The sequence below is a fragment of the Pipra filicauda genome, unplaced genomic scaffold, assembly GCF_003945595.2.
Source record: "Pipra filicauda isolate LSUMZ 115617 unplaced genomic scaffold, ASM394559v2 scaffold28_size6257848_pilon, whole genome shotgun sequence".
In the NCBI taxonomy this organism is placed as follows: Eukaryota; Metazoa; Chordata; class Aves; order Passeriformes; family Pipridae; genus Pipra; species Pipra filicauda.
Window position 1 is genome coordinate 1,043,310 of NW_024104409.1, and position 20,660 is coordinate 1,063,969.

Below are 20,660 nucleotides of genomic sequence, written 5' to 3' on the forward strand. Positions count from 1 at the left end.
TTCTATTTTGAGTCTCCACAATTTTTGTGTAGGCTCTTAATTCCTATGCCTATCTAAGTACAGTCCTGTCCCCAAATTGCTGTTACCTTCTCAGTCAGATGACATGATAATTTCCTTTCAAGTAATTTATTTTGTACTATATTCAAATTAGTGTATTTCCATGTTGGACACATGGATTCTACTGTGTCTTCTCTGCTTAAAAATATATTCATAAGGAACTGTAGTATGAGCTACCTTTAGTAAGCCTGTATTACATTCTTTTCACTTGTCATTCATCTTTGGTTTTCAGTTATTTTTAGAGTGGTTTCTTGAGAAAATGAAGCTTACATGGTGACACTGTCTATCTCTCACCCTAATTCTCTTCCCGTTGTAGCTTTTGAACTTACTGTCAAATTTCAGGCTACCTTGACAGAGAGCTAGATGCCTGGCAAATACCAAGTTCCAAAAAATGGACTGAAAATAAGTGATGAAAAGAATAGGGCCTTTAAACCAAGTTAGTGCCTCTACTGAAGAGAAGACCTTCCAAGTAAAAGCTTAGAGAGCAGACAGCTGATACAAGGAGGAGGACAGGACAGAAATGCCCCACTGTGTTAAGAGCTTTAGCACGAGCTTGTGCTTTCAAGCCAGTCATGAGGAGCAAATCTGGAGGAGAGGAGTCCTTGTTTTGCCACATGCCTTGTGGAATAGCCAGCCATAAGACTAAGGAGTACAACTCCCAAATCTCATCAAAGTGACTTTACCCCCATTTGCTTCCACTTGTAATTGTGATTAGCGGGTGTCCTCGTAGAAGATTCCTGCATGAAGAATCAAAAGGGATCATAACCTGCAGCTGCCAGTATGTATTTTCTGAAGTGATGGATCATCTGTTGCCAGGTGATGATGAGTTAAAAACTGTAATGTAAGAATCTGTGGTTAGGATAATGGTAGAGTATGAAGTGAAGAGAAATGTATTTTATCACTGAACGGTGCTGTGGTGACTTGGTGCCAAGACAGAAACTATATAGTCAAAAAGTGCTAGCCTTTGTTCCTAACTAATCTTGTAGTTTTATGGAAAAATTAATGATTATTTTAAATACAGACACTCTAGACAGTTATGTAAGTATTTTTTGGGATGAAAATATGTTTATAGTCAACATTTCAGTTAGAAATGTGAACTTCATTTTTTAAAAATCTCAGAACCTCTAGCTGAGGAGTACTTCATTTTAAAAATCAAATTATGTCCCCCTTTGCTTTTCTTTGTGTGGAGTCTTCTGAAAGGGAAAGATGAAGGGAAGACTTAAGCATTCTGGTTATACCTACCTGTGGCAGTTTGAGCCACATTAGAAAATCCAAAATCCAGTTTCCAGGCTTCCCCTCACCCCTTCCCACAATTTATCCCAACACCGGAGAGAAACTTTCAGGCCAGAGGCTTCTATAGGGGAAGGGGGAAGTATTTACATTTATTTTACACAAATAAATACTATACAAACTAAAGGCAACTATATATATATATTACATTTCTATCAGTCCTTTTAAACCCTTCCCTTTAACTTTAGTCCAGGAAGAGCCTTTCAAGGCTGCTGGGTAACGCAGTCTCTCTCTCGTGGGAGTGTTCTGGGCCCCTGAATACTCCCTAACCAACCTTCAGCTGTTTGCTGCAGTCTTTCTCCTCACGAAGTCCAAGAAAGTAGCTTTGAGTCTTTTCTCCTCGGTCTGCTGTGTGATCTCTCTTTCTCAGTCTCATACCTCGGTTCGCTGTTGCTGTAGTGTAGCTTATCACAGTAGGCGTTTGGAATCTTTGTTCCTCCAAGTCAGTTTTCGGCTGCCCCTGGGCAGCTTCGGCAGGGCAACTCCCGAGTCTCTCTCTCTCTCTCTGGCCCGTCTCCAATTTCGCCTGGGATTCTTCTCCCAAGTGCTGAGCTGTTTTATTATCAGCCCGTCCACTTGGCTCTGCTTCAAATGCTGAGCCTCTCCTCCACTTTACAGCGGAGGGAAAGAAAAGGCCCCCCTCCACAGCTTAACTGCAGAAAGCGGGGGGAAGAGGGCTTGGCTGCAAGGCGTGCCTCTCTCCTCTTACCTCAGGTGCTGTGAGTTGTGTTCCTCACAAACACTCACTCACTCACTCCAATGCTGCCTCTAACTCTGGTCTAGGCAGAGTTGGGGGCCGCAGGGCTCCCCTCTCCCCCCGGAGGGGGCAAAGAAGGAGCCTAGCCACCCCCTGGCCTTCTCCACCTACACACAGCAGACACCACCACCAAAAAACTGCCAGCAGCTTCTGGTGCTGTGTATATATGATTTTTAGCAGAAGCGAACAAGACGAGTGGTGACTGGCTCTCCAGGGAACACTGCCCTGGCACCCAGTCACCTCTGAGCCCCCGACTCCCGGGGGGGCCATCTCAAACCATGACACTACCCCAACCTGGATGAAAATACTTCTTTTCTGAAATGCATCTCTCTTGCTTTCAGACTCTCTCTGTTGCATCATCACATCCTCATCCTGTGTCTTCAGGGATAATAAAAACATGCAGGTCCTTCTCAAAGTATGTTGTGAATTATTAATCTTCTATTTGCAGCACACATGGGATTACCGCATGCTTGACACTCGCTAGCAGCGTTTAAGCACCTTTATTGTATACTATTGGCATCCCAATCTTTTCCAGTGCTTGTATGTAGCTGAACATGCCCAAAAGAGTGAGTCGTTAGGGTACCCAGTCTTTAATCTTGTACTTTGTCAGGTTATGTGACTTTGCTCTGTTGCAAGTTGGCTGGTGGTGCCAAAGCTTGGAGTTGTGAGCTGCATGGGAGCAGGGCTCTGCAGCTGAGAGTGAAGGTTATGTAGCAAAAACTGCAGAAATAAAAATGGACTGTGAGGAGCTTGAAAATGGAAAGCTGAAAGTGGTGAGGTTTCAGACATTAAACATGAAAATATCCCTGTAAAACTGACCTAGCAACAAATGAGAAGCTATATACAAATTCGCCTACTGTGGTCACTATAAAAGAAATTTTGGGTTAAATAAGACACTTAAAAATATTTCCTTCATGTCATAGAAACTGTAAAGATAATCTGCAGAAATGTTTTGAAATGTTTTAATAAGATGTTAAGACAGAATCTGTATAAATTTGTTTTTTTAAAGTCAGAATTTTGTACTTCGCTGTTTTATATGATTGCTATTTATAGTTGCAATAGAATGCATGTCTAATCTAGGTATTAATTCCATAGGATATTTGGGGATTACTAACACATGGATGTATGGCACAAATGGCATCATATTTCCTGATGGAATCTGTAGCATGTCAGTAATAACAACAAAGCATGAGAGGAGTGGATTCTTTGGGACCACTTGGTTTTCTTCTTTATGCTGTGTGTATTGTGCTCATTTAATTCTCTCCTTTAAAACCTCTTGTATAAAGCTTTTTTGTAATTGTAAAAGTTGAAGAATAATGAGATTGAAGTGATTTGTGTATATATTTATGTTTTCACAACAAATTTTGCAAGTGTGTGTGTGGAAGGATTGTGACGGTTTTGTTTTATTGTGGAAAGAGATGAAAGTTTGAGATTATTTTTGCTGCTTTTTTTTTTTAACCTCTTTTTCGTTACTGTACAAACTGGAATGCAGTCCAGAATAGTGCTCTCCCTGGAAAGTGGTACAGCTTTAACCAGAACATATTCCCGTCTATAGTCAGTCAGTCATTGACTTCAGTAGATCTTTATATTAGACCCTCAGCAAAACCCATAAGAATTCACAACTTAATGCTTTGTAAGATGAGAAACTAATCTAGTTGGTTTCTTTCATATATAAATACAGTGATGTGGTATTTGCCTTTCTAACCATACAGAGAAAGAATGTTTTAAATTAAACAAACAAATAATTTTCATTAAAATGCTCAGTCTTCCGTTTAAATGTCATGAAAACATTTGTGTTCGTATTTGGACCTGATTGTCTCTTCCTTATTTAATTCAGCCAATGTTTTACACAAATGAGATCTGACCCACAGATTCTTGAAGTCTGTCAGACTTAGGAGATAGCTTAAACTGCTTCCTCCCAAGAAGCTTTAGGCTGAAAAAGAAAAGAAACTGAAGAAGAAGAAGAGATGGCAGAGAATCTGGGACCTTAACTTGCAGTGCCTTAAACGAAGGATGCGTTTGGTGTGCTGGCATTTACAGTTGCTTATCTGCATCATGATGGAGCTAGTGTAGTCTGACAGAAACCCTTATGAGAATTCTAGAGGAGCCTGCCAGATACACGGTATCCAAAATATGTTGGACGTAGACATAGACTAGCTGAAGTGCTGACTGTGTAGATCGGGTCTTTAGGAAGCATCCAGCTCCTGTGCAGGTGCTGAGTAGTTGCTTTCCACATGCTAATGGTGGCTTGAGAATCCTGGATGAACTTGCAATAACTGTACATGAGAACTTTTTACTGCTTCACTGAGCTGCTGAAACAAAATGTAGTGCCTGAGGCATACTTTTCTTGTTCATAATGTTTTTGTGTGTTTTTATTGCGTTTTTGTATAAACCTTAAAACCTGTTTTTATTTCTTGTTCAATTTAAGGCAGTCCTCTTCTGTCCTGAAGGAAGAAATCCAGGTGAAGAAAGACCATGCCTTTGTTTAGTAAATCACACAAAAATCCTGCTGAGATTGTGAAAGTTCTGAAAGAAAACATGGCCATATTGGAAAAACAAGAAAAAAGGACAGACAAGGTATGAGAGGATGTTGTAGAAGACCAATAAGGTTTTTATGCTGGGGGAGCAGTAGAATAAAGGGAACAAAATTGTGTTTGCTCACTGCCCTGATTCTGCAGGTGCTTGCCTGTGTAAGTAGCTGAGTGTTGAAATGGTTCTGCTGAGATCAGGAGTCTTTTGCGTAGGTAAAATACAACAGATCCAGGGGCCAAACCAAAAATGCTGACATCCAGGAGCCTCAGTCAAACAAAGGATGATCTCCCACTACTTCAAACAGTAATGCATCTAACAAAACATCTTGGAAGGCTATTTGAAAACTATTATACTATTAATTTTTTTAGCAGGATAACAAATGAGACTGTCAATTAATGTGTAGATACCCACAGAGCAACACTTACTTCTGATGAGCATTGTTCACATAAAACAGCAAACCTGTATGTATCCAGAGGAGATTTCACTGTGTTGATCCTTTACACTGTTCTAGGTGCTAGTGCTTCCTAAATGAGCTGTGCTACTCATATTCTAATTATAGTGCTAGGCTTTTGCTAATATTACTGCTCTCTTCTAATTCTGTGACACAGACCCGAATTACTTTTGCCACTTTTCCAGTGACCACCTGAGAAGATGCTCCCCAACATAAAAAATGCTCCCAATTAGACATTTGTGCTTGCATAAAATCAAATAATTTTGTTTTCTTTTTTGCATCTGAGTATATGATTTTAATTAACAACGAACTAATTTTAAGTTAAAACTGAATGTCAATGGAAACAGAAATAGCTGATAAGTTATATTAGTAGAGTTTTCATGGAGCTGATTTTTGCATGTGTGCATGGAGCCCTTTGCACCCTTAGTGAAATCCTCTTGAAACTTTTTGGTTCAAAGGAAGTAGCTCAGTGTGTTAATTATGTAAGATTGGTCACACGGATTTCTGAGAGGCCTCCGGTATTTGATGTCTCATGCTGAAATACCTTCGGTTAACTGAAAAGCACTGAGAGAATTTGACTCAACTAAAACATAAGTAACTAAATAAACCAACAGAATCTGTTCTCCCCTGCTGAATTCATCTTTTGGAGCCTGATTAAAGAAGACATTCAAAGCAGAAGCTCTAGACTCGGATTTCTTTTCGATTTGCCTTGCAGCATGACTCCTCTGGGTTGTGGTTTTGAGAATTTTTGGCTTTGAGCTGGTTTGTTTATTTGTGTGTCAGTGACAAAGGAGAAGAAATTCAGACTTCTTAGAAAATCAAGAACTTCATGTAAATCTTTCATAAAAGTCAGAACAGCTGGTGTGTGTTTTCCGCACAGAACAAAAGATACGGGAGTGTTTCCTTGGCATATTAGAATGGAAACAGCTCGTGAACTTAATGATGCTTATTTTACAGGAGGAGGTTGGTTTTCAGTTATTTTTTATGTCCTTCATTGCTATGGGGTAGAGGCTGTTCCTGGAGAGAGGAGGGAGTGGGACAGGCAGTCCCTTCAGCAGCAAGGCAGAAGGTGAAGAAAGCAGCCTTTTTTTGTGGGTATATGGTTTATATGGCTTGTTGACTCAGAACTTTGTGCTGTGATGTAGAAGAAACACATAGGGCCTCCCTCCTTTCAGGAGGAAAGATGTGAGACTCCCTGGTAATGCTGCCTTTCATCTAGAGTGTGCACTGAACTGTTCTGAAATAAATACCTTTTAAAGAAAATAGCCAAATTTGTTCTCCTGAGTTTAGGGAAGTAAATTGTAAGGAATATCTTTAGTACTGTGACGATGATAAACTTTAAAAAATGGCAGGGAAAACAATCCCCCCAATCGCATCTGCTACTATCCATTCAGATTTGTGGACTTAGTAATACCATTTTTAAGTGTTGTTTGAAATTTGAATTGGAGAAGAACAGATGATGGAGACACTTTCAATGGCACAAAGGTTCTCAAAAGTTAGTAAAAGTTAGTTACTTATTAGAGTAACATGTTTTCATGAGTATGATTAGAGAAATTTAACTGAAAACAAAAGCAAAGAAAAACAAAGTACAGTGCTGTACACTGTGCTCCTCAAAACTTGGTAAGATTTTTAAATTTACCTCCAGTTTGATTTCCAAATGGAGAAGAAACGTGTCAAACTTTCATGAAAAGCTCCAGAGGTCTGGCTCCTTCAAGAGTCAGAAACTCTGGATATCTCAGAGCTGGTTTTGGACCCGGTAGCCCTGTGAACACAGAAGTTTGGAAAGCAGAAATCTGAAGTTTTTCAGATTTCTGACTCCTTGTCTGCTGTGAGAACTAGAGGGGTAGTGTTGTGCCTCACCAGAAAACCAAGGTTCCCAGAACTTCCAGGGTATGACTCCAGAGAATCCCTGATTTTACATGCAGAATAGTTTCAAACTAGGTCTTACTTCAGATACTTAAACAAGAAGATTTATCCTGTGACAATTGAGCTGTTATTGTAGTACAGCCAATATGGTATGTGGGTTGAGACAGCTAAAAGCTGCTAATACAGCCGGAATTGGCAGGGAAGTGTGGCAAAGCTTGAATTAACTGCAGGGGTAGCAGAGAACCTCCTTGATTCTTTACCCAGTTGAGAAGTCATAAGTATGAGGTGAAGGTGCCCTGGGCAGCTGGGAGCGCACAAGGTCAGACAGGGAGAAGCTTGATGCTTCTCATACAACTTCGTGAAACTGTCAGCAGGAACCATCTATGTCTTGGAGGGGATGTTTTTAAATAATGCAGAAATGATCATTCCTACCAAGCTATGCAGGATGCAGGTAGAGGGAACTTTACAGCAGAGCAGTTGAGACTTCAGGGTAATGGGGAGAGGGTGGAGGACAGAGCTTGATAGATAGGATCAAGAGAAGATAGGATAGAGAAGCCACTTGTAAATGCAAAGGAAATGATACATCTTTTCTGTGGCATTTCCATGTACACACATAATATAGGAAAGTTTATACTCTTTCTTCATGATGCTTTTTGTTAGTCATAGAGTAGTACCCATTCAGGCTTTAAGTACTGTTGACTGAGCTAGCATCTGTCTTCTTAGATAAGGATTGAATTTGACCCAGTTTCTCCATGTGTCTTATTTTTTTTAAGCTATTAATGTGTGTAGTGTTGCCATAATGCTTTTTAATGCTTTTTAAACACTCCCAACTGAAAAATATGCTAAGTTTGAATGTGTGGTTCTTACTTTTATGTGTGGGTTTCTTTGTGTACTTGCATGGATGTGTGTGTGCTTAAAGCTTTGCCATTTTCCCAGCTACATTCTCATGGTTGATAGACCACAGGCTGAGAAGTGCCAGCACACGTGGCTCCTTTTTCTCTGAAGTGCTCTTTCTAATATCTTGGGTTTATAATTTTTTTTAAATAACATCTATTTTAAAGCAGGCATTGTAGCACTGGCAAATCTAATGTAACAATTGGGAGATTAAGTAGGGTAAGACAGAGCTGAAAAAGTGGACTACAGCCTTCTTTATCAACCATCCTCTTCTCTTCCAAGATCCGAAATAAAATAAAATGTTATTGGAGCATGTATGATTGCTGACATCTTGTTCAGGCTTTGATGTGGTGAGGAATAATTAATTAAGTTTTATTACAAAATTCTATAAATGTCATAAAAATTTTAATCTCAGTCATGTAGGACCAAAATGTTCTTGAATTTAATAAAAAAAGCCCATTCTGGAATTAGCTAGAAAAGCAGGGAAGTATTTAAATATCTAAGAAAGGAAGCCTTCAGCGCTTAGACTCTCGTCCTTCTTTCTGGCGCGAATCCTGTAGCATTCGGAGGATGCATGTAAATAGGGATGAGGAGAGGAGAAACCCTGATATCAAGTGCTCAGATCTGTTGAACCTGAGGAAGAAGGGACAGCTTGTGACACGCTGGTCACAGTGCTTCGTTTATTACTGATATGTTGCCATGTCTTCTGTTGATTGATGTTGTAAAAGATCATTAATAAAAAGGATGCCTGATCCACCTCACAAAAAGGAGGGGTATGACATCCTGACTTCTCCAAGTCTTGTGTTCAGCTGCTGAGTCCAGTCGGCACAAAGCAGTGCAGGTGGCATCCAGTATGTCACTGAAGAATGTCCTTGAACACATCACCCTCTTCCTGCTAACCACACACCTTCGGGTGCGGCAGCCTGACTCAGTGCCATCTGTGGTGCCTACAGGTTTGGTAACATTTTCTGAACTTGCCTTGCAGCAAAAGCCTTTCAAGTGTCACAGGCTTTTAATTTAGTGCAGCAAACGGATCTGAGATTGGTTGAAACTCAGTCTAATCTTTGCAGGTAGTCTAGATGGGCCAGAAGATTTGCAGTTTCTGGTGTGGCTGATCCAAGATTAAGGGTTTATTGCGGAAAATGAACCCAAATGCATTACAGCAGGTTCAGGGTGCTGGGCTGAGTGTTTTCCTAGCAGGCAGAACTGCAGGCTGTAGCACCTTTATCAGTGTTCAGAAACAGAGTGAAGTTAGATGTACAATAACCTGCAGTGTCTAGCTTCTGCCCCTTTCACTTAAATATATCTAACAAGAGTGCTTGTTTAGGTAGGTCACTGTAATCTGTCCTCTGTTTGACCTCTGTGTGCTGTAACAAATTTGGTACTGTTCAGAAGCATCAGGAGAACAGCATTTTATTAAGGCTACATTTAAAAGACTTCAAGATTTCTGGAACAAATATTTCTATCAATAAATCCTGCTTTTTTACATAGCAACAATGAAGCCATTATAGGCTCTTGTTCACCTCGCTCGCTGCTGCGTTGATAAAGCATCTGGGGACTGGTGTGTGAGGTGAGGTGCATGCGGAGGACGTGATGTGCATTTGCATGGAAGAACAGTTGCGTGACTGCTGTGAATGTGAATACCTGTGGATGCAATTCTTCAGCTGCCAAAGTCAGTTGCAAAATTGCCTTCAACTTCATTGCTGCAGACTGAAACCGAGGGAATGAGATAAGAAGGGCTTGGCACCCCTTCTTCCTTGCTCTGTGTGTCCTGGGGTTTTGTGGAGTGTTTCATGTTTCAGCTTCCCTGTTCTGCTAAGGCCTGTTGTTGCTCTAGAGATGGGAGAAACTCCAGATAGCATCAGGTGCTGGTGCCAAGAGTTTAAACCTCTCTCTTCTGGTTGCTTTTTATTTTTTAAGGGCCTCACAACCTTTAGTTCTATCTTAAGTGCAGGATTAACAGTGGGAAAGGAATTTATGTCCAGGTCGGGCAAACCTGTCTTCTCCATTTAATCATCCACCCTTTTAAAAGGTGTTTCCCTGTTGTGCCTGCTTGGCCAAATTGTCATTGCCAGCTTCCTTGAGTCCTAGTCCATAATGTTTTACTAAATGGCAAATTTCAGGCCTCCTGATCCAAAATGTCCACAGTTTGTTCCTATGGATCAGTTTAGCATGAAATTGTAGCAAGAATAAGTCAGCTGAGGTGATCCTGAAGTTACACAGATGTTGGATTCCGATTCTGCTAATGGCTTTTCTTGGGAGTCCTTGCAGACTGTAGAGAGAGAGACCTGCATCGGCACTATTCTTTTAGGAGAAAAATTGGTTTGAATCACACAGAGAGAGTATTTTTAAACCAGTTAAAACCAAATCAAGGAACTTTATGCTTTTGGTTGCAGTATGTAGCGTGGAGTACTGGCAGATCACTGAATCACACATTGGAGTATTTAACATCACACTGGCAGGCATCTGTGTGTGTTACTGTCTGCTGCTGTGCAAGAGAGCAACAGTTTAGAGAGAGATTTTTGGTCTGGAAATATGCTAGGTACACAAACAGAAGCTGTATTGCCCTATTTGCCATATTCTTATGAACAATTGAGGATTTCTTCACCAGGCATCATGTATTTTTCTTATGTGTATTTGTTATCTGAGTTTGGGAAGGTGGGAAAAGTTCTTGCAATCTGTTTTTTATTCACTGTTATGGTTGGTCATAAATGTTATATTAAGTCCCCAGATGAATAAAAGTAAGAATAAGCCCTTCTGACCTGTAACATATGGATATATATGTGGGACCTCTGATTTGTTGATGAAACACAGGTAAAATAGAGACAGCCCACTGAAAACTTTGAAGAGTTGCGGCTCAGGTGTAGGAGCTCAGACTGTTGATTATTCAGGGCCTTATGCTTTTTCCTTTATGTTGTTTGTAATCTTCCTTGGAAAGGAGTAAAAAGATGCAATGGATCTACCTTAAATAAGAGGAGATCCATCTCTCTCTCTCTTTCTCTGACAAGCATAATAGGTCTGGATCACAAGCACTTAATATGACTTTGTTAAGATAAATGTGAAATTGCCATTAGTAGCTGAGGAGAGGGGCAAGGTTAGTAAGTAGAGGTAATTTTTATTAACTCAGTTGGAATAGCCAGAAATTCGTGTTGCTGAAGTTGAGGACTCTTGGTAAAATATATCTATGGTGTGCTATGTATGGGGGTTTTAAAAAACTGTCTGTATGAAGTTTTGATTTCTGAAGCAGATCTACTTTGTTTATTTTGCTATATCACACAAGCAGTGTTGCAGATAAAATAGCTTAGCCTTTGAGTATGGAAAGTCTTAACTCATGTAATTATGGAAATAAAAATTCAGCTTTGGCCATGAACAAGAGATAAGAAGGCTTTGTTTTAGCCTTCCATGCTGTTCTTTAAAATCTTACTGGAAGATTTTGTAAAAACAACAAAAAATATGTAAGTCTTGGAGGATTCCTTTGTACCTTAAAGGAAAAAAAAACCCCAAGAAACTCCTTATTGAACTCTCTCGTATAATGAGAGGAAAGAAAATTAACTATTTTGCAGCATTCCTTAATAATGCTGAATTACTGCCCTAAGAACGCTGTCATGCACTTTGACCCTCCTGTAGAGAACAGTCCAAAAAACCAGATAAAGCTCAGAAATTGTCTTATAGACCTGGCCAAGCAAGTTAAACTGAAGAACCCAATATTAAAACTGTGGGAAAGGAAGATCAACACTGGAGTATGGAAATATTCAATACAGGCATAGTAGTGTTATCCATTCTGTAATAAAGACTGGATCTTTGCAACAGGATTGGCTGATCTTCATGTGTGGGATAGGCTGTGGAGAGGAGTGTCTTGAGGTCTTTCAGGGAAGATTTTTTTGTGTTGAATTTTAGGGAATCATTTCTCTGTAAGCTCCTTTCTTTGTGTTATGTTCCCGTTAAGTCCACAGCAACAAGACTTTGATCTGTGAGGAAAATAAGCTGTGACAAGTATCTTCAACTTATAAAATTTCCAGCTTTTGTTGTTGAAGCTGTTGGTAGGTTTAGAAAGACACATAAATGCTGACAAAAAACCAACTTTATGAGTAGGGCAGGTTGAACGTGTTTATAATTTGGAGAAGTTATGTAGGCTTATCTATGCTGTCAGTTTTCCAGTTCTAAGTCTATTGTACATCCTCTAGCCCAGATGGGTTAGCAGAGGATTGTTAGATTTCAACATTTTCACAAAATGCTGTGTTTCAAAATGGACTCAAAACCCTCTTGTGGGTTGCTGGTCACTATGAACTATACTCTGTGGATGCAGAGTTATTTCTTGTTGGAAATAACTTGTTAGTCCTGTGTTGGATCAAAATAGAGAAGAAATGGCCATAATTGAAAAAACTGCCTTTGTTGCACAGGTGGGTCTAGGTTGTGCTCTCCTTCACTCCCCTTACACAGCTATTGCAAATCAACCTTGTAACTCATTGGACACTCACCCATGCACCCACCTTGAATTTTAGTATTCTGTGGTGGAATTGGATCTTCCCAAGTCTGGACATTGTGAACTAAGATGCCTGTAGACTGGAAACCTGCAAGTTGCCTTGGAAGGTCAAGATCCTGACATCTTGTGCAGGGACAGCACTGATGTGTGTGCTGGGAATCAGCTTGCACTTCATCTTTGCTTTGTTGTCCGTACCCACAACTTTTGACTGATCAAAGTTCAGCTTATCCCACTTTTGACATTTGTATGTAATACAGATAAGCCGTTCTGTTCAGGATTGTGTGTTTAGTTTTCTTCTTTCCCCCCTTTTCCCCCTCTGTTCACAACAGCTTTTGTAAATATAATGGCATAAATTCAGTTATGACTCATCCTTAGAGGGTAAAAGGAAAATCTGGTGGAAATAAGATTGTGACTAATTGCAAGACTGAGGCAAATGGCTAAAAGTGCTTAGATATTTCATGAAACTGTTTCTTTTGCTCTATAACTTCTGCTGAAGTGATGCTTGCAGCACTTTCCTATTGTTGCTGTTGCCACTTCTGGAAAATAAAAAGTAATGTGGAAGTCATAATAGATTTTGGAGTTTCTAGCAAATCTCTTTTTTTATTTTTTGTCACTGAAATTCTCTTTGTGGCATTGTTAGGGGGAAGAGTATCTTGCTGAGGCTTTTTGTTGATTTTTGCAGTTTTTCCTGAAGAGGGTCAGGACCGGTCTGACTTCTTCTGTAGATATGTTTCTGTCATCCTGTATTTCCATGTATTTGTGTGAGTGTATTTGCTTTGTTGTTTGTTTTGGACACATCTTGGGTCTTTGGATCTTGGAATGTCTTTTTTTTTTAGCAAGTTTCCATGCCAGAAACAGTGCTTATGTACTTAAGGTATTATTCTAAAAATGCTTTAAGATTAAGTGGAAATGTCAAAATGGAGGCTAAAAGTGACTGTTAATTTAGGAATCTGTGTTCAGGATTATGGTTTTCCTCCAAATAGATTGTGAGGGGATAGGCACTGAAGAGCAGTCCTCAGATTTGACCAGGAATAGCTTTTGGTGGCAGGCTGAATGTTAAACCAGACTATCTGAAGGATATGAAGGAGGAGGAAGTTAAACCCAGAATGTAAATTGCACAGAGAAAAGCTGAGAGGAAGATCAGATGGGATGGCAGATGATTAGAGAAGTACAGCTCTTGTGCCCAGTTCTGCCCATCAACACCAGTGTTCTGTAGTTTCATTTTCTCACACAGCGCTTTACTTTTTCACCTCCTTTTTGAGAATAAAACCTAAAGCTGAGCCTTGCAGGCATTTTTCTACAAATCAGAAAGGACTACTTACACTTGAAAACAAAATTTATTATTTTTTTTTTAGCTACAGAACACCAGAGATATTCCCACCCTGCCCAGCAGAACGGGTGAACGGCCAAACGTATGAGTTTTTCCTTTGATATGAAAATATTTCCCCAGCTCTTACAAAGACTTAGAGCTTTAGTTTCCAAGATAGCATCCCTGTTGTTAATCCCATCTGTACTCTGTGGGATCTCTCAAGTGACATATCACTAACATTTGAGGTAAAAATAGGCTGTTTTGCTGAGTGATGGTAAGGAACAGCAAGATTTTTACTGGTTAAAGTTATCACGTACTCATACTCATTTACATGCCACTCATGCTGACCTATATCAAATAGCAGAAAACTGAGAGTAGGTACTAGGAGATTAGAGGAGAACAGTTCTTTATGCTGTGCAAGTCAATGCTTGAATCTTCCAGATAGATGCAATGTAAAAGTGGCTTTTTATTTTATTTTTTCTTTTTTTTTTTAGGATTTCTAGGTTTTTAACTACAATTTTTATTCACTATATGAATAAAACCTGTGATTTAAATCAATATTAAAGTATTGGGAGATGAGCAGCAGGTGATAGATGCCTCTTCATAGCATTGTGTGGTTATTTTATGCAGATTGATGGGGTGGTATTTGAAAGAATGACATTTTTCCTTTCAGTTTATTTGAGAGATGTATTGAAATTATTGATCTGGCTTTAAATATCCATTAATGTCCTATTAGGTTTTACAAATGACTCTTGGGTTTTCTGTGTGTGTCTTGATTATTTTTTTCTACCTGCTATGCTAACAAAATACTAATTTCAAGTAAAGGTTTTGCAATATAGATGTGAAAGGCTACCTTATCTTCAGAATCGTTAACCATCCTGCCTGGCACTTTGCTTTCATTCTTAGTTTTGCTTTCAAACCTGTTCCTTACTTACTTCCCACTCCCTGCCAAAGAATCCAATCAGCCTTGCTGCAGGTCATGTGTGTAATAAATATAACCAGCCCCAGGAAGAGCCATTGCCTCCATGGCCCCATGGCTGGAGCAGGTGGCATTTAAAGCACACACATATACGTACATGAAAAAATAACACCTTTGCTCCATGGAGTCTTTATTTATACAAAGTGGAGCAAACTTGTGAGGAGAGCGTGAGCCAGAGCCGCTGTGCTGCAGCCAGTGGTCATTTTCCTTGGGAAGTGGGATGTTGTCATTCACATCTGATTTAAACCTGCTGACTGCCATGAATGCTAAGCTGTTACCTTTTTATAGGTGAATGTCTTTCATTTTCCTGTTATAAGCATTCTGGTCACGATCTTTTGTAAGGTAATTCTTGATTTTTCCTCTACATTAGGTATCCAAAACATTGCACAGAATTAATTTACACTAGGTGGGAACAAAAGATGAAAGATTTGTTTTACTTCACTTGGTGACAGCTGTGGAGCTTTACTAAAGCAAATTGTTTAATTTAAAATTTCTCAACCTGAGACTGAAGTACCTGTGTGCTCAGTAAGCAAATCCTTTGTGGAAGATTCTGGCTAAAACCACACGTGATGAGGAGAAATAGGTGGTGGCAATGCAAAGGTGTCAGGTTTTGGCTGGCATAGAGTTAATTTTTTTTTCTAGCAGCTGGTACAGTGCTGTGTTTTGGATTTAGGGTAAGAATAATATTGATAACACACTGATGCTTTAGTTGTTGCTGAGCAGTGCTGACACAGAGTTAAGGCCTTTTCTGCCTCACCCTACCCCACCAGCGAGTGGGCTGGGGGGGCACAAGAAGCTAGAAGGAGACACAGCTGACCCCAGCTGCCAAAGGGATATTCCATAAATTATGGCATCATGCTCAGCATATAGGGTTGGGGGGAAAGCTGGATGGAGGCTGCTGCTCAGGAACTGTCTAGACATCATTTGAAAGGTGGTAAGCAATTGCATCGTGCATCACTTGTTTATTATTATTATTGTTATTGTTATTATTATTTTTTGACTTCTTTTCGGTCCTATTAAACCATCTTTATCTCAACCCACAAATTTACTTCCTCTCTCCTCCAGTTCTCTCCCCCCTTCCACTGAGGGAGAGTGGGCAAATTGCTGTGTGGTGTTTAGCTGCCTGCCATGTTAAACAATGACACAGGGGTACGAGGACTTATTTGGGTTACCGTTAGAGGAGCTGGGACAATCCATCAGCAAGCAGCTGATGGGGAGGCAGAACAGCAGCCGTCCTGCTGGCGGGAGCAGCCGGCTTGTTTGGTACCTCCATCTGGCCCATCCTCCCCACGTGTGCTGATGGAACCCACTGGGGAGGATGGGGGAAGCAGTGCTGCTTCTGCAGGGCAGTGCCTGTCTCCAAACATGTAAAGGATCTTGCAGATGCTTGATGGTAATTGCTGTCTTGCCCCTATTTTATGCCTGTGGTCTGTAATTGATGGCATGCAGTGTTTAAATTGAATATATCTTGTGTAAGACCTGCAGAATACAGTGTGGATGCTTCAACCTCGTTGATTGCATAAAATAATTAAACTATTTTTTAATAGGAAACAATCATTGCAAGTATGATTAGAAGTGTTATTTTGAAATGCATGTCTTTTAAAAGAAAATCCTTTTCTTTTTCTTGTCTCTTTTTCTTTAAAACAAAACCCGTTTCTGCTGGCGAACAGGCATCAGAGGAAGTGTCAAAATCTCTGCAAGCAATGAAGGAAATTCTGTGTGGGACCACAGACAAAGAGCCACCTACAGAAATCGTGGCCCAGCTGGCGCAAGAGCTATACAACAGTGGCCTTCTAGTGACGCTTATTGCCAACCTGCAGCTGATAGATTTTGAGGTAGGTCAGCATCCATAAACCTTTTCAACTCCTTGGTTTCAGTGTTGTCAGTGAGCAGAACTGTATTTTTGTGAAACCTAAATAATTTTATTGCATTCAAAACTAATTTTCACGTGCTGAAGAAAGCAGCTGCTCTAAATTGGTCAGTGTCGTGAAAGATGTGGTCATACACTGCCAGTGAATAAAATGCATGTGATTTTTTTTTTTTGATTAAAACAAAAACAATGACAAGATATTACCATGTGTATCCAAACAAGATAGGAAATGATGCTGGGAATACTGTCTAGGACCGACCTTGTAAGCTGGAGTGATAAAACTCTTTGAGATAGTGCAACTGTCAGACCCACTGTCTCTGAAGAGTATGTCTGATTTAGAAAGGGTTCAGAGACATGGAATAAAAATAATTAGAAAAATGGGAAAATCTCATGTGGCAAAGACTGAAAAAAATTAGAATAGTTTAGTTGAGAGGAAAGGAGTTGAAAAATCTGTTAAAAACTCACAGCAGGGTAAATTGGGTGGCCCTCACTTAATTGTTTGGATTAAAAGAAGAAAGGAATATAACTTTTTTAGAAGGATTAATCTGAATCTCTCTATATATATCATTTAATTTTATATATATAAATATATATATATAATTATATATTTTGTGGAACTTCTTACCAGCTTTGTTGTTAATATCAAAAATGTAGTAGACAACTGCTAAGACAACTACGTTTGCTTATAAGTAAGAAAAAGAGGAGTTATAGTGGAAAAGACTGCAGTAATTCAGCATAGATATAAACCCTTTTAACTGATATTTGACTGGTAGGGACTGGGAAGAAACTTTGTCAATTCATTGTAATATTCCTGTGGTCTACAGTCAGCCGGGATAGTGTCCCCCAGGGACTGCTGTTATGAGTTCTGTGATTTATGTGGCTCCTGGCTGCTAGTGAATTGTTGCAGGTGTCCGAGCACCAGGGAGAAATCCCCAGCTCCCAAGAGCCAAACGTCCACCACTGAGCTCTGAAGCAGGAGCAGTACCCAACCTATAGGCAGACACTGAATTAATAAATAAGTTTCTCAGAGAGATCTTCTGATGCTCTCAGAACCCCCCTTTTGTGGGAGTCACTTTCTTGTGGAAGTTTTTTCTCCTTATATTGAAATGATTTTCTTTCCGTTTTGTACATGAATGGAAGGGAGGAACAATGGAAGACTTATGTTTTCTTTTTCCCCCTTCTTCCCCCCACGCCCAGTAAAGCTAGGATTCAAGGACTTATTTGTTTATATTGTATTAATTTTTGAAAGTGTTGTTAGTAGAGTTCTCTCTCTCTTTTCTCAAGTCTCAAGTTTAGGAGGGTTTTTTTAATACTAGAATTTATTGAGAACTTTTCCTTTGTCTTTTCCTTGACACCTCTGGTTACTGTTGTGTCATAATTGCAAAAATACTCAAAACCCATCAACCCAAACCCCTAAAAACTTTTTAAGAAAAAAGGAGATGGGGGAGGGGAAGATACTGTCAGCACAGAAGGGACACTACTGCATTTTTTAAATTACATGACAGTCTGTATTGCTTCTGTCAGAAAAAAAAAATTCTGTATGGACATATTGAACGCACAGTCCTTAAATGAAAGCACTGAATGAAATACCTAATCTGTTGCTGAATTACTGTTATTACAATTTCAATAATTCTAGTTGCAAAATAGATTTTCCCATGATAAAACTTTTCTAACCATTTAGCAAAGCTGTTATACATACTCTTTTGGCAAAACACTAGAAACAAAATGCCATCGAACAAGAGGATAGTAAGAGTATGTGCTGCTTTGTGTTCATATCCCCACTGACTTTTCCAGTTTATGAACTCTTCTGCTTCCATTTTGTTATTATGGTGGCCACAGCTGGTATTTTGGTTTCTTTGTTTAACAAGCAATTTCATCACTCTATAACATGCAAATTATTTTTTTGATCTGTACATAATGGTAGAAGGCAAAATCATAAATTACTTGAATACCGGATTTCCAAAGGAAATAATGTTTCTGTAGGTTACTTTGTTTTATCATGACTCCCTGTCTACTCCTCAGTAACCCTGTTGCCCACTTGGATCCCAGTTTTTCACAGCTGTACTTCCTTTTGAAGATGTGTTTTCAAAGACTGTGTAGGGGAGACTCACACACATCCATCACACATCCATAGAAAACACAGCTTTATTGCTTCTGCCACTCAAGAAACATGGTATCATTTTGGTGATGATATTGTTAAGAAGCGCTAAAGTTGGGTTTGGGCGGGAGCTCAGAATCAAAATCAGACTGAATTTTTGGAAACTTAAAATACTAAATTTATTGTTGAACTTTGAAGAACTGGGGAAAGTGTACACGCTGAAAAAGTCAACTAAAAATGTAGATGTTACTAACTGCGTGTAAGCCTAAAGGCTCACAAGCTGTATAGCCTCTAAAATAGGCAGTAAATAGCTGCAAGCCTGGTACTGGTTATGTTAGAATCTTTTCCTTACTTTACCTTGAAATGGGAGCTAAGTTAAGGGATAGGTATCATACAATTTGTTATTTATATGACACATCCTTGGCAGTTTTTCTTGTTCATGTCTAGGCACTTTCTCTTCATGCTGCCTTATCTTGTGCTTCAGTGGCCATATATATTTCATTATAAGGCAAAACTGAATTGCAGATCCAAGTAAGAAGCATTTCAAAAGTATTCCTACAATTTTCATATATGGTGGTGAGGGAAGTCTGTCCTGGTTCCCTCCTATCTGCCTCTACTCCCTCCTGGAGAAGCCAGGGAGATCAACTCTGGCTTTCGTCTTCCTGGATCTCTAGAAAATGAGATATAATTGCATACATATATATCTATATCTATCTATTTATCTTGTCTCCTCTCTGCTATTGCATATAAAGCTGCAATGCACCCAATATTAAGTAACTAATATAAAATTTGACATAGCAGAGAGGATTGCTAAATTTTTGGCCATCTTTACCTCACTCTTTCAACAGCCCTTCTTTATCTGGATTGGTTTCCTCTTGGAGTACCTGCTGAAGCCACTGGGGATCACAGGATTCCAGGCATACAATAAGAATGTCTTAAAGATGGGGGAGAATGGGATGACTTTATACAGAATTAACCTAATTTGAAAGGCTGTCCAAGGGTCAAAAAAAAGTGTTGCAGATAAAGGCAGATGGCCTGGCCTGCTCTGATTTGATTCTCCTGTTTAATTCCCAGAGTCCCCAAATCTCTGAGTCTCCAAGCCAGATGGGCTGGAAAAGCAGAATATTTTGTGGTTTTCAGCAGTGATTTATTTGTAGAGGTGAAACCAGGGAATTCTCCTCTGTGTGAAACTATCTGCTCCTTGGCTTCAAACATTCAATAAGTTCTCTGCCAAGGAATGTTTGTCCTCCCAAGACAGATCAATGAGCATGTACAGATTACAAGTAACCTTTTGCTTTATCTTGCCCTGTGCATAGTGACCTACTGTTGACTCAGTGCCTTGGTTGCTGGTCATTAGTGCAGCAGTCTCTCCCCTCCCTTAATTTCACTCATCAATTTGTCTGCTGTGGCCAGGGGGGGAAAGTGATGGGAGAGGAAGAGGATTTCTAATGCAAGATGTATTGGCAAAACTTGTGGTTGAATGGAACATAATTTGAAAAGACTTTCTAAAAAACTGTTTGCACAGGGAAGCATTTGAAGACAAAATGTGATTATGTAGGTATGTGTATACAGGAGGAAATTAAGACAAAGTGAAAGATCTTAGTTATGACTAAAGCAGAGGCATATATATGAGGCAGCCATTTTATTGGTAGTAATTATTTAATTTTTCATGGTGTAATAGTGAGCACAGTTTAAATTGAACCCTGATTTTCAGAAACCCAATCACACTTGGTATTGTTTGCATTTAACTAATGCAAAGCTTTAGCCTTGTGGGTCAAGGCAGTGGGGCAGTGTATTAGTACTAGCTTGACAACTTAAATTTGGAGGCTACGGGAGCAATAGTACACACTGCAAAAGCATGTTTGACTCAGGGTAGTGGCTTACTTTTATGGTGTTTCAGTGTTGCTATTTAAAATAGCCAGGGACTTGCTTTACAGAATAAGAGGAATGCATATCCTCACTTAGAAAAAGAAAGATGTAAATGGGAGAGGGGTGATCATTGTCTTCAGAGCCCCCGACAAAGGAAACCTTCTTGTGGCATTGAAGAAACAACAAATATGAGGTGGTGAGACTG

The 20,660-nt window shown here is 39.6% G+C and overlaps 1 protein-coding gene across 2 annotated transcripts in view; it reads left to right on the forward strand.

Annotated features, from left to right (window-relative positions):
- Positions 1–20,660, forward strand: part of CAB39L (calcium binding protein 39 like) — a 61,531-nt gene that overhangs the window by 21,647 nt on the left and 19,224 nt on the right. For both annotated transcript variants that reach the window (XM_027721383.2, XM_027721382.2), the window contains 2 exons: positions 4,533–4,681; positions 16,289–16,453. In XM_027721383.2, the coding sequence (XP_027577184.1) occupies positions 4,580–4,681; positions 16,289–16,453 (267 nt within the window). In that variant the 5' untranslated portion in view covers positions 4,533–4,579. The remainder of the gene's footprint in view (positions 1–4,532; positions 4,682–16,288; positions 16,454–20,660) is intronic.